A 12064-nucleotide genomic window follows, 5' to 3' on the forward strand; every position below is an offset into this window, starting at 1 on the left:
TACAGCAATGAAAGGCAAATTCATGGAGCTGAAATAACTAAACAACACGTACTTAGAGAGCACCTTGGACATGATGAAGCATTTTAAGGAATTTTCCAGGAATGCTAGCAAGCAAACCATGACAATGAAAGAGAAATAACATTAATATAATGCCTATCGTGACATTGGGATGCCCCGATTCTAGTGGAATGGAATTAAAATACAGGAATCAGATTCCTGGTGAAGGGCTTTTGCCCGAAACATTGATTTTCCTGCTCCTCGGATGCTGCCTGACCTGCTGTGCTTTTCCAGCACCACTCTAATCTAGAATCTGGTTTCCAGCATCTGCAGTCCTTGTTTTACCTATTTCATTAATCAGCACTTAAAGAAGCAGTTTTCCCAAATCCTTGTCATGGGGAAAGAAAATAAAAAAGAAACAAAAAATAAACAGCCTCCAATTGTGTCAGGGAATCTATTACATGATTGGCTAGGTTCTTTAAAATGTCTGACCAGGTCTCCTAATGTTGGCCTGGGAAAAATCACTTCCTATTGTCATCTTATTTCATTGATGCACTCGGACACTGGAGTGACAGTATGGCGAAGGGAGTATAGAATATAGATATATTAATAAATTGGGCCAGTTCTGTGAAGGTCTTTTTTAATTAAAAAGGTCAGAAAGTCATTCTGTAACAGTGATCCAGAACAGGACCTGAGGAAACCAATCCCCTCTTCCACCACCACCCCCACTGCAATCTTGATCTATAAGATGTTTATACTGAGGAGATTATGACTGGCAGAGTAAACTAACACCATTATTGGGTTTGTTTTGACTTCAGAGCGCAATATTCTTTTTTTTACTTCAGTTTAGAAAAATTCCAGAGTTCAGTTGAAAAGACAGAATAGTTTCAATGAGCAGGGAAAGCTAGGTTTTTTAATCCCAGTTCAGCTCAGGGAAACCAGTCACATCAGAAGAAATGAGTTCTTTTTAAGTTTTCAAAATACTTTATTTTTGATGCTTTTCACACACATCATTAAATTCAGTTGCAAATATATTAACATTTTCCTAAGGTTGTACAAATATCGGAAATTAAAAAGGATAAGCAGCAGAATAAATCCACTTAAGACACCAAGTTACAGTTTTAAATGCAAATAAAATTTATAAAACAGACTACATTTCACACATGCATACATACCCACACGCACAGACACACGTCGCATTTTACATTCAACACCTCTGCTGATTCCACACTGACAGTAGGCTCTTGATAGGAGAGAGTGAGCACTGCAGATTAGATTAGATTAGATTCCCTACAGTGTGGAAACAGGCCCTTTGGCCCAACAAGTCCACACCGACCCTCCGAAGAGTAACCCACCCAGACCCATTTCCCTCTGAATGATGCACCTAACACTACGGGCAATTTCCCATGGCCAATTCACCTGAGCTGCACATCTTTGGACAGTGGGAGGAAACCGGAGTACCCGGAGGAAACCCACGCAGACACGGGGAGAATGTGCAAACTCCACACAGACAGTCGCCCGAGGCTGGAATCGAACCTGGGACCCTGGAGCTGTGAGCCATCGTGCCGCCCTATGCTGGAGCTCAGAGTCGAGAGTGTGGTGCTGGAAAAGCACAACAGGTCAGGCAGCATCCAAGGAGCAGGAGAATCGACGTTTCGAGCATAAGCCCTTCATCAGGAATCAAGTAGGCTCTTGATATCAGTGTGACCTTAAAGAATGCCATCAATGTAAGTAACCAGCACACGTGCTTTTCAAAGAGGCTGCTTTGCAATGGAATTGAGTTCCATTCTGTGAAGCTACTGCACCAAGGATGCTTGTATCGAGTCTTCGATATGTCAGAATTGAGAACGCTTCAACCTTCAGAATTGTGAGGGGTTCGTGATTGCAAACTTGGGAATCACAAAATTATCTCTGTGGCCCCCGCAAAGCAAAAACCCAGGAGGCAATCAGTTAGGTCCAAACTTAGAGTTGAGATTGGTGTCTAATTTCTCTGGCCTTGAGTCCCTGTGATGGATTGTGTTGGGAAATAACTTGAAACTTTGTTTTGCTGTTTGCATTCGTTTCGTTCTGTGTTCTATTGTTGAGGAACATCTGCAGCCTCATGTGCACATTTTTCAGTCGCGTTCGCTACAAACAAAATTAGGAAGTATGATCTATCAAGCCAGCTTTCATACAGGGAACTGATTTGTCCAACACTGCCTTCAGCTGAAATTGTAAAGAAATGGATAAGATAGAAGCTGGGAGGTTGTTTCCATTGGCAGGTGAAACTAGTGGAAAGGGGTATAGCCTCAGAGTAAGGGGGGGAGGGGACAGATATAGGACTGAGTTGAGGAGGAACTACTTTACCCAAAGGGTTATGAATCTGTGGAAGTCCCTGCCTAATGAGGCTACCTTGTAGAATATTTATAGGCAAAGCAATTGATTTTTTGACCAATAAAGGAATTATGGATTATGGAGAGTGGGCGGGTCAGTGGAGCTAAGTCCAGGAAAAGGATAAAGTCCTTACAGTGTCAGATCAGGCCATTCAGCCCACAAAACCCTCCAAAGAGCATCCCACCCCCGTAACCTTGCATTCCCCGTGGCTAATCCACTGCTAACCGGCACGCTACAGGTGATTTAGCATGGCCGACCCACCTAACCTGCACATCTTTGCACTGTGGGAGGAAACCCACGCAGGCACAGGGAGAATGTGCAAACTCCACACAGACAGTTGTGCGAGGCTGGAATCGAACCCAGGTCCCTGATGCTGTGAGGCAGCTGTGCTAACCACTGAGCCACCATGCCGCCTTGCTATGTTGGTGTGAAGATCAGCCGTGATCTTAATGAATGGTGGAGCCGGCTCGCTGGGCCAGATGGTCGACTCCTGCTCCGTGTTCCCACCTAACAACAAAAACATTAACCTCCCTCTCCTGATGCACCTTCCATCCAGGTTGACTTGACATCCTGTTGGGTACAGACAAAATGCATTTGCTCATCCTGAGACACCCACCGGTCTGGGAGAATTGAGCAGATGTGAACGATAATTTCAAAGCTCAAAATTGCAGCAATTTGTCAGCAAAATTACATGATTAACGTCATCATCCACGGTGTGGGATTTTCTCACTATTTCATGTTCACAATCGGGCCTACATGAATCCTTTAGACAGATCATGGTCAGTGAATTCTCTGGTCCTGTTTTCCCAGTGTGTGTTCCTGAGGGCTGCACAATGGCCAAGCCCAGGAATGATTGCCAGGTCGTTCCTCAGCATGGCGTGTGTTTAGGGTGTGCTGGGCTAACGTTCCACAGCCATTCTCTCACTGGGAACATACGGCATGGATTTGTGTAAAAGTCTTATTTTTTGACACTAATTTTCTAGGCTAAAGGTCGCAGGGTAAACCTTTACATGGGACAATGTTTCACGGAGATTGACATATGTGAGCCCAAGTGAAACCCAAAAAGGCTCATAAGTGGAATTAAGTAAAAACCAACGAGATTAAAGAATTGATTACAATCAGAGTTTGATCAGTTTCATAATTAGAATAAATAAAACTAGACCATTAACATTTAAATGTTTTTAAGCATTTACTTGCCAGTATACAATTTTGTTAGCATTAATTTCATGAAATCATTATGAATTTGGACCTTTAGGTATGATAATGCTTTGGTTTCTAATCTAATTGTTGGCTCACAGTAGATAAGGTTACACATAGAAATTGACATGTTGCTGCAATGTCTGCTTTTTAACTTATAATGTGTTTTACTGTTTTAAATAAAGTACCCACAGGTAGCTGATTAATTGTTCAAATATTGTCAGTAACATGACACAGCCAGACCACATTGACATTGTTCAGACAGCTAAGTCACAGCCCCTGGTCATTCCTTTGTTTGGCTTAGCCACAGAACTCCTCCACTGTGGAAGCAGGCTGTTCAGCTCATCAAATCCACACTAACCCTCCGAAGAGCATCCTAACCAGACCCACCCCATTGCTATGTTTCTCATCGCCAATCCACCTAGCTTAGGTATCCTATGGACAATTTCCCATGGCCAATCCATCTACCCTGCACATCTTTGGACTGTGGGAGGAAACCAGAGCACCTGGAGGTGACCCACACAGACATGGGGAAAATGTGCAAACTCCACACAGACAGTCACCCGAGGCAGGAATTGAATCAGGGTCTCTGGTGCTGTGAGGCAGCTGTGCTAACCACTGAGTTACCGTGTGACCATCTAATCCTGCTCAAGCATGTATCATCCCTCCTGTTCACAGCACCATTAGCACCGTGAGCTGGGACTGAGAGACCTGAACAATGGATTTAACTATCTTTGGGAGTCTTAGACAGGAATGGGAGGATGTTGGAAAAGGGTGTGAATGGTGTTGAGGTCCCACACTTGTACCGGATCCAGTCTGTCAATGTACCTGACAGAGGGAGGGTTATTCACTCGGTCTGTCAATGTACCTGACAGTGGGAGGGTTATTCACTCGGTCTGTCAATGTACCTGACAGAGGGAGGGTTATTCACTCGGTCTGTCAATGTACCTGACAGAGGGAGGGTTATTCACTCGGTCTGTCAATGTACCTGACGGTGGGAGGGTTATTCACTCGGTCTGTCAATGTACCTGACGGTGGGAGGGTTATTCACTCGGTCTGTCAATGTACCTGACGGTGGGAGGGTTATTCACTCGGTCTGTCAATGTACCTGACAGTGGGAGGGTTATTCACTCGGTCTGTCAATGTACCTGACGGTGGGAGGGTTATTCACTCGGTCTGTCAATGTACCTGACGGTGGGAGGGTTATTCACTCGGTCTGTCAATGGTACCTGACAGAGGGAGGGTTATTCACTCGGTCTGTCAATGGTACCTGACAGAGTGAGGGTTATCCTCCCATACCCCCCTCACTGTTTTCACCCTCTGTGTCCTTTCTCACTTCCATATGAAGATACATGGAGTGTGGAAGCATTTACAATCTTCTGCTGTCTTCCAGGGAGCGTCCGTTGAAGTCCTAGAGAACACAGTGGAAAAGTGGAAAAGATATTCCGATGAATGTTTCCGAAACATGTCCCGGACCTCACAGCCGAAAGGTAGGATGACCCCCCCCCCCCATTCCCCCAATCCTTCCCCTCCCCCAACAGCCCCACTCCCCAACCTGAACTCCGAGGTTGTGATATAGTTTGAGGACTCAGGAGGAGACTCCTGGATTTGTGTCTCTGGGAGAGGGGTGGAGGCTGGAAGAGCTGTTACAGGATGATGAAAGCCTAATGGGGCACATCACCTCCCCAACCTGGATAGCCCAGCCTTCCCCATTTCCTTAAACTGCCCCCCCCATCCCCCTTTGGGAGTACATGCCCCACTTTGATTCCACCCTCTGTTTCCATCCAATGTGACAGCCTTCACAGCATTCTCCTTTTCCACCATCAGAATCGCTGACATCATTTGTTGTGAAGGGTAATAATAATTAATGCAAAGATTATATTACTGGATTACAGTAGTTGCTATGTGTCTTGCCGATCTTTCACACATTGGGATAAAAGACCAGCTTGAAGCATTTGCACCAATCTTCAGCTGAGTGGATGATCCATCTTGGGTTCCTCCAGTGGTCCCCAGCGTCACAGATACCAGTCTCCAGCCAATTCGATTCACTCCACGTGATATCAGAAGAACACTTGGATGCACTGGATACTGCAAAGGCTATGGGCCCTGACAACATTCCAGCAATTGTACTGAAGACTTGTACTCCAGAACTGGCCGCACCCTTGGCCAAGCTGTTCCTGTACAGTTACAACACTGGTATCCACCCGATGATGTGGAAAATTGTCCAGGTATATCCAGTACACACAGAACAGGACAAATCTAACCCAAACCATCACATCAGTCTACCCTCGATCAAGTTCATTGACGACTGCACAACGTTTAGCACCCAATATGGCTGCGCATAACCTGAAGCAGTCCATGTCTAGATGCAGCAAGACCCCGGACAATATCCAGGCTTGAGCTAACTAGTGGGTTCACACAAATACCAGGCAATGACTATCTTCAACATGGGAGGATCTGTGTTATTGGCCACTGAATCAACATCCTTGGGGGTTACCATTGACCAGAACCTGTACTAGACCAGCCAAGTAAATACAGTGGCTGCAAGAGCAGGTCAGAGGCTAGGAATACTGCAGCAAGTAACTCACCTCCTCACTCCTAAGTCTACAAAGTATATCTACAAAGCACATCTACAAGGCACAAGTCAGGAGTGTGATGGTATACTCCCCACTTGCCTGGATGGGGGCAGCTCCAACAACACTCAAAAAGCTTGACACCATCCAGGGACAAAGCAGCCCCCGCTTGATTGGCATCACATCCACAAACACCCACTCTCTCCACCACCGACGCTCAGTAGCAGCAGTGTGTACTATCTACAGGATGCGCTGCAGAAATTCACCAACAATCCTCAGACAGTACCTTCCAAGATATGAACAGCCCCCTACAAATGTCAAGGCCTCTTGCTTCAGGTTTCCATGTTGACTTTTCCACATGCTGCAGGAAGCAGGTGAGGCCAAAACATTGAATGTTTTCAAGCAGGTGACAGATCTTGTTCTGAAGGTAAGAGATTCGAAGGTATGGGGGGGGTGTGCGGGGGAAAGCAGAAACAGGGGCCTGAGTTAACATCAGCTTCCATCTGCAAACCTTCTGTCTTATGTGTTTTCTCGGTAGGTGTGGTGTGTAACCGAACCTTTGATAAGTACGCCTGCTGGCCCGACGGTCTCCCAAACACCATTGTGAATGTCTCCTGTCCCTGGTACTTACCCTGGTATAATACAGGTAAAAGTCTTATGCTGAGAACGTACCGTGAGGTCCTTTGATTTAAAGTGAAATAGATTTGCAGCAGGGATGTAGAATTATAGAGCCATCCAGTGCTAAAGAGGCCCTTCGGCCCATCGGGTCTGCACTGACCTTAAACCTCATCCCATTTACCAGCACTTGGCCCACAACCTTGAGTGTTATAATGTGCCCAAGGTACTTTTTAAAGGATATGAGGCAATTTGTCAGCAAAGCTCAGGACATCAATGGCCAATCTGTGCCATCCATGCATTTGTCCTCTCGGATCACAACACACTCACTCTCAGCATGGATTAATGCTCCTCTTCTTTGTTTAACGTATGCACCATATTTATGCTGTTGTTTCTCAGTAACTCACACATGTAGGAGTTTGCGATACTCTCCTTGCGCTAACCGGTCACTCATGAACACAAAATGCAGAACATTGTGGCTGAATCGTGAGCTTACCCATTTAATCAACTCATAGAGTCATAGAGATGTATGTCATGGAAATAGGTCCTTCGGTCCAACCCGTCCATGCCGACCAGATATCCCAACCCAATCTAGTCCCACCTGCCAGCACCCGGCCCATTTCCCTCCAAACCCTTCCTCTTCATATTCCCATCCAGATGCATGTTCCAGCCTCCACCACCTCTTCTGGCAGCTCATTCCATACACATACCATCCTCCACATGAAAAAGTTGCCCCTTAGGTCTCTTTTATATCTTTCTCCTCCCACCCTGAACCTATGCCCTCTAGTTCTAGGCTCCCCCATCCCAGGGAAAAGACTTTGTCTATTTATCCTATCCATGATTTGATAAATCTCCATCAGGTCACCCCTCAGCCTCCGACGTTCCAAAGAAAACAACCCCAGTCTATTCAACTCTCCCTAAAGCTTAAACAGTTTCCAGTCTTCCGGTGTCACCAGAGTTTAATGTAAAGGAGGTGATTAATGTCTCTGTCTTTTACAGTGCAGGATGGCTTTGTGTTCAGAAAGTGTGGACCTGACGGTAACTGGGTGATGGACTCCATTAGACAGCCCTGGAGGGACAGTAGCCAATGCAAAGATGACCCCAAGGATGACCGAGCTCAGGTAAGAGTGCGGATATCCCAAGCACCGGAACGATCGAGTAATTACAGGAGTCGCAGTGGGTTTTGCAAGTGTTTGTACAGGGGGCAGCAACACATCACAAGACAGTGAAAGCCCCACCTACACCAGTCCTGCTCCAAACTTTATTTGTTGAGCTAAAGACATGGAATATTACGCCAGGATTTTAACAATACTGCTGTTTAGCTGGGAAGTGGTGGACGGTTAATCCAGACATAGGTTCTGGATCAGTGGTGCTGGAAGAGCACAGCAATTCAGGCAGCATCCGACGAGCAGCAAAATTGACGTTTCGGGCAAAAGCCTTAATCCAGACACCCAGGTAATGTTCTTGGAGTACAGGTTCAAATCCCACCATGGTCGATGGTGGAATTTGAATTCAATAAAAATCTATGAGTCTCAAGATGGCCATGAACCACTGTTGATTGTTGGAAAATCCCATCTGGGTCACTAATATCCTTTAGGGAAGGAAACTGCCATCCTTACCTGGTCTGGCCTCCATGTGACTCCAGACCCACAGCGATGTGGTTGACTCTTAACTGCCCTCTGGGGTAATTAGGAATGGGCAATAAATGCTGGCATAGTCAGCGACGTTCACATCCTATGAATGAATAATAATTTTAAAAAGCTGAACTTTGAGTCATATTTTATAGAAACAGTTCTAACCCTGCACTGTGGAAAAGGAGTCAGGAGGTGGGGGGTCTCGGACTCGAGTTTCAAAGAGCTAGTAACAGCTCAGTGGGATGAATGGCCTCTGTACTATGCCTTCCTGTATTATATTCTTAAGTTTCCACACCCACTTTTTTGTATTGATTTCTCAGATATTCTCTGATCTCCATCCGTCATTTCAACATCAATCTCTCGGCTGTTTCATCAGAATGAACAAAAGTGTCCTCTTCCCCACATTTCTGTACCGAACAGTTCAGGGGTTCCATCTGGACATCACTGAGCTGCTGTGTGACCCATCATGCCTTTGTTAATCGGTATTTTCTGTCACTTTTCAGCAGGAACAGGGGAAGATATTACATGGCTTCAAGATAATGTACACAGTGGGATATTCGCTGTCCTTAGGAACCTTAGTGTTGGCCCTGGGAATTCTGGTGGGATTTAGGTAAGAATATTCTTTGGTAATGTTATCAAATATTGAACTGCTGTTAACTTGACCTTTCACCTTTAGTTCTCTGATCTTTCATTTCTAATTACAGTGCACTCACTTTTCACCTCTAATGTGCTACCGTCGCCTCTAGTCCTCTGACCTCTCACCTCTAGTCCTCTGACCTCTCACCTCTATCCAGGCCAGAGAGGTGGGTCAAAGTTGACCCATTCCCTCTCCAAGCTCATGCCAAGTGATTCCGTTGCAAAGAGTGCTCATATATTCTGCTGAGTGGTCAGCCTACACCAAGAGATGCTGGCCTCTTGTGGTGCAGTGGTATCGCCCATTCCTCTGGGTCAGGATGCCGGGCTTCAAGTCCCACCTGCTCCAGAGGTGTGTCACAACAGTCTGAAGGATTGCTTAGAAAATATTTTCACCAGGAGGTGTGATCAATGGGGAAAAAGTCAGGATGGGCCGTTGAAGATATTCTGGTGTTGGGGAAGAGTGAGCGGGGTCTAACTCCTCATCTCATTGCTCTACACCCAATCTTGCCATTCATGTCAGAGTCATGGTGTTTCCCAAAACTGGGGCAACATTCAACTTCCCCTCAGCTCAAACCTCACAGGATCAAATACCCCCTCCGCCAATATAAAACTTGTCTGACCCACGGCTGAATCCTGCATGGTTCCTAATCATCTCTATCTCTCCCCCAGGAAGCTTCACTGTATGAGGAACTACATCCACATGAACCTGTTTGCCTCATTCATCCTTCGAGCAGTCTCAATCCTCATTAAAGACGCTCTTTTCAAAACACAGTACAAACAAATCACAGAGGATGTTGACATTAAAGTCTGGTTTAACAATGAGGTAGGTCCTCTCTGGTGATTCTATGCTGCTTTGAAGGGGTAAGCACTCACTGGTAACAAGATCGTTGGCCACCATAGTTTTTTCTTACCCAATCCTTTCTTGGGATATCGGTGCCACTGGCAAGGCCAACATTTATTGCCAATCCTAGCTGCCCTTGAGCTGGGGTGGCACGATAGCTCAGTGCTACCTCACAGCACCAGGGTCCTGGGTTAAATTCCAGTCTCAGGTGACTATGTGGGGTTTACACATTCTCCCTGTGTCTAGGTTTCCTCCCACAGTCCAAAGATGTCCAGGTCAGGGTGGGTTGGGATGTGCAGGTTGGGTGGATTCACCATGGAAAATGCAGGGGTACAGGGATTGGGTGGGAACTCTTTGGGGGTTTGCTGTGCTAAATGGCCTGCTTCCCCAGTGTAGGGATTCTAACTCAGTGTCTTGCCAGGTCATTTCCGAGGGCAGTGAAGAGCCCCCACATACCTGTGGGTCTGGAGTCCCATGGAGGCCAGGTCAGTTCAGGACGGCAGATTTCCTTCCCTAAAGGACATTAGCAAAGTGGATGGGTTTTGACAATGGTCACCATTAGGGTTAGCTTTTAGCTCCAGAATATTGTTGGATTTGAACTCCACCCTCTGTTGAACTGGGATTCGAAACCCCCCCCCCATCTCATGGACATTACCCTGGAGCCTCTGGATAACTGGCCCAGTGACCTTAAAACTACACTACCATCTCCACTGTGACAGTACAGCAGCTGTGCTCCGCTGGGGATTGATGCTGCCTGATGAATCAGAAATATTCATGTCAGAAAATTGTCCAGCCAGTCAGGATTTGGGAAGTGTACATTATCAGAAGCATGTCACATGGGCCAGTGCATTTCTGGGCCTATTTGGTCCCTTCCCCCATTTCTAATTAAAGAGAGGGAACAAGAAAAAGACTTATGAGCTTTCTCCTAAGTCTTTGCTGTTCTTCAAATCCTTTTGACAATGGTCCAGTGTAGTTATCCCAAGGATCTAATGATTAGTGAACCGAACAGTATGCTTAGTTCAGGATTACACACGACGTTTAGTCCATAATTAGGAAATGAACACAGTCTTGATTGAATTCTGTTTCCCATCTGGTCTAGCCCAGGTTTAATGACAGACTATTAAAATGTTGGTGGAGTTTTTCAGGAACTGCCCAGAAGTGGGAGCTGATGTCTGGTAAGGTAACTGTCGGCTCGGGGGTATGGGGGTGTGTACGTTTTTCTGAGAGTTTCTCTGTTGTCCATCAGGGCCCTGCCTGAAGTGATGCTGCCTTGTTCCCCCAGACAGTTTCAAAGCCCACGGCAAGAAACTGACCTGAAAATGGGCAAATCTTAAAGAATGGCACCCAGAGCACTGAATGAGTGACTGGATGATTTTACTGTCATGTGTGTTTTACAGTGAGATAAAACAGCCGAATACGGTGAAAAGCTTTCATACTGTCACCACGACGTGGCACCATTTTGATTAAGAATAAGAGAAAGGTTTAGCTTAAAAAGAGACCATCACTCCTGGTCAGGCTGCAGCAGTGGGACAGTGTTGTCCATTGGTTTGCACATCTTGTTGAATTAACTTCATTTCAATGGAGCAGTTTTAACCAATTGCCCTCATTGGGATAGAGGAGCCATTCAGATTTTACAGCCCACTGGGTCTCACTGTTACTAAGGTCAGCAGGGGGTCATACAGGGTGAAGAAGAAATCCAAGGGGCTTTGCTCTTGCTGTGGGTGAGCTTGGGGTGGGATGGGAACTTAACTAGGCAAGGCAGTGCCTGGCATCAAACTCTGCTGCCCAACCAGCTCAAGGCGAAAGTGAGGACGGCAAAAGCTGGAGATTAGAGTCGAGAGTGTGTTGCTGGAAAAGCACAGCAGGTCAGGTAGCATCCAAGGAGCAGGGGAATCGACGTTTTGGGCAAATGCCCTTCAACTGAGGAAGGCGATGTGGCAGTGGTAGCGAGTCTGCTTCAGGATGTGGCTAAAAAGCTTCAGGGCTGAGGAGATGACCTGGAGGGTGCAGTGAGAGAGAGACTCACTGAGGTCATAGAGTCATAGAAATGTACAGCATGGAAACTGACCCTTCAGTCCAACCCGTCCATGCTGACCAGATATCCCAACCCAATCTAGTCCCACCTGCCAGCACCCGGCCCATATCCCTCCAAACCCTTCCTATTCATATACCCATCCAAATGCCTCTTAAATGTTGCA

At 46.2% G+C, this 12064-nt stretch overlaps 1 protein-coding gene across 1 annotated transcript in view; it reads left to right on the plus strand.

The window, feature by feature from the left end:
- gcgra (glucagon receptor a) overlaps positions 1–12064 on the plus strand; it is a 101675-nt gene that overhangs the window by 62505 nt on the left and 27106 nt on the right. The window contains exons 3-7 of the mRNA XM_043715013.2: positions 4961–5057; positions 6679–6786; positions 7755–7876; positions 8893–8999; positions 9695–9848. Of these exons, the coding sequence (XP_043570948.1) occupies positions 4961–5057; positions 6679–6786; positions 7755–7876; positions 8893–8999; positions 9695–9848 (588 nt within the window). The remainder of the gene's footprint in view (positions 1–4960; positions 5058–6678; positions 6787–7754; positions 7877–8892; positions 9000–9694; positions 9849–12064) is intronic.

Source organism: Chiloscyllium plagiosum, unplaced genomic scaffold (genome assembly GCF_037043375.1).
Source record: "Chiloscyllium plagiosum isolate Xiang-an unplaced genomic scaffold, Cpla_swu_hap1 HiC_scaffold_25, whole genome shotgun sequence".
NCBI lineage: Eukaryota > Metazoa > Chordata > Chondrichthyes > Orectolobiformes > Hemiscylliidae > Chiloscyllium > Chiloscyllium plagiosum.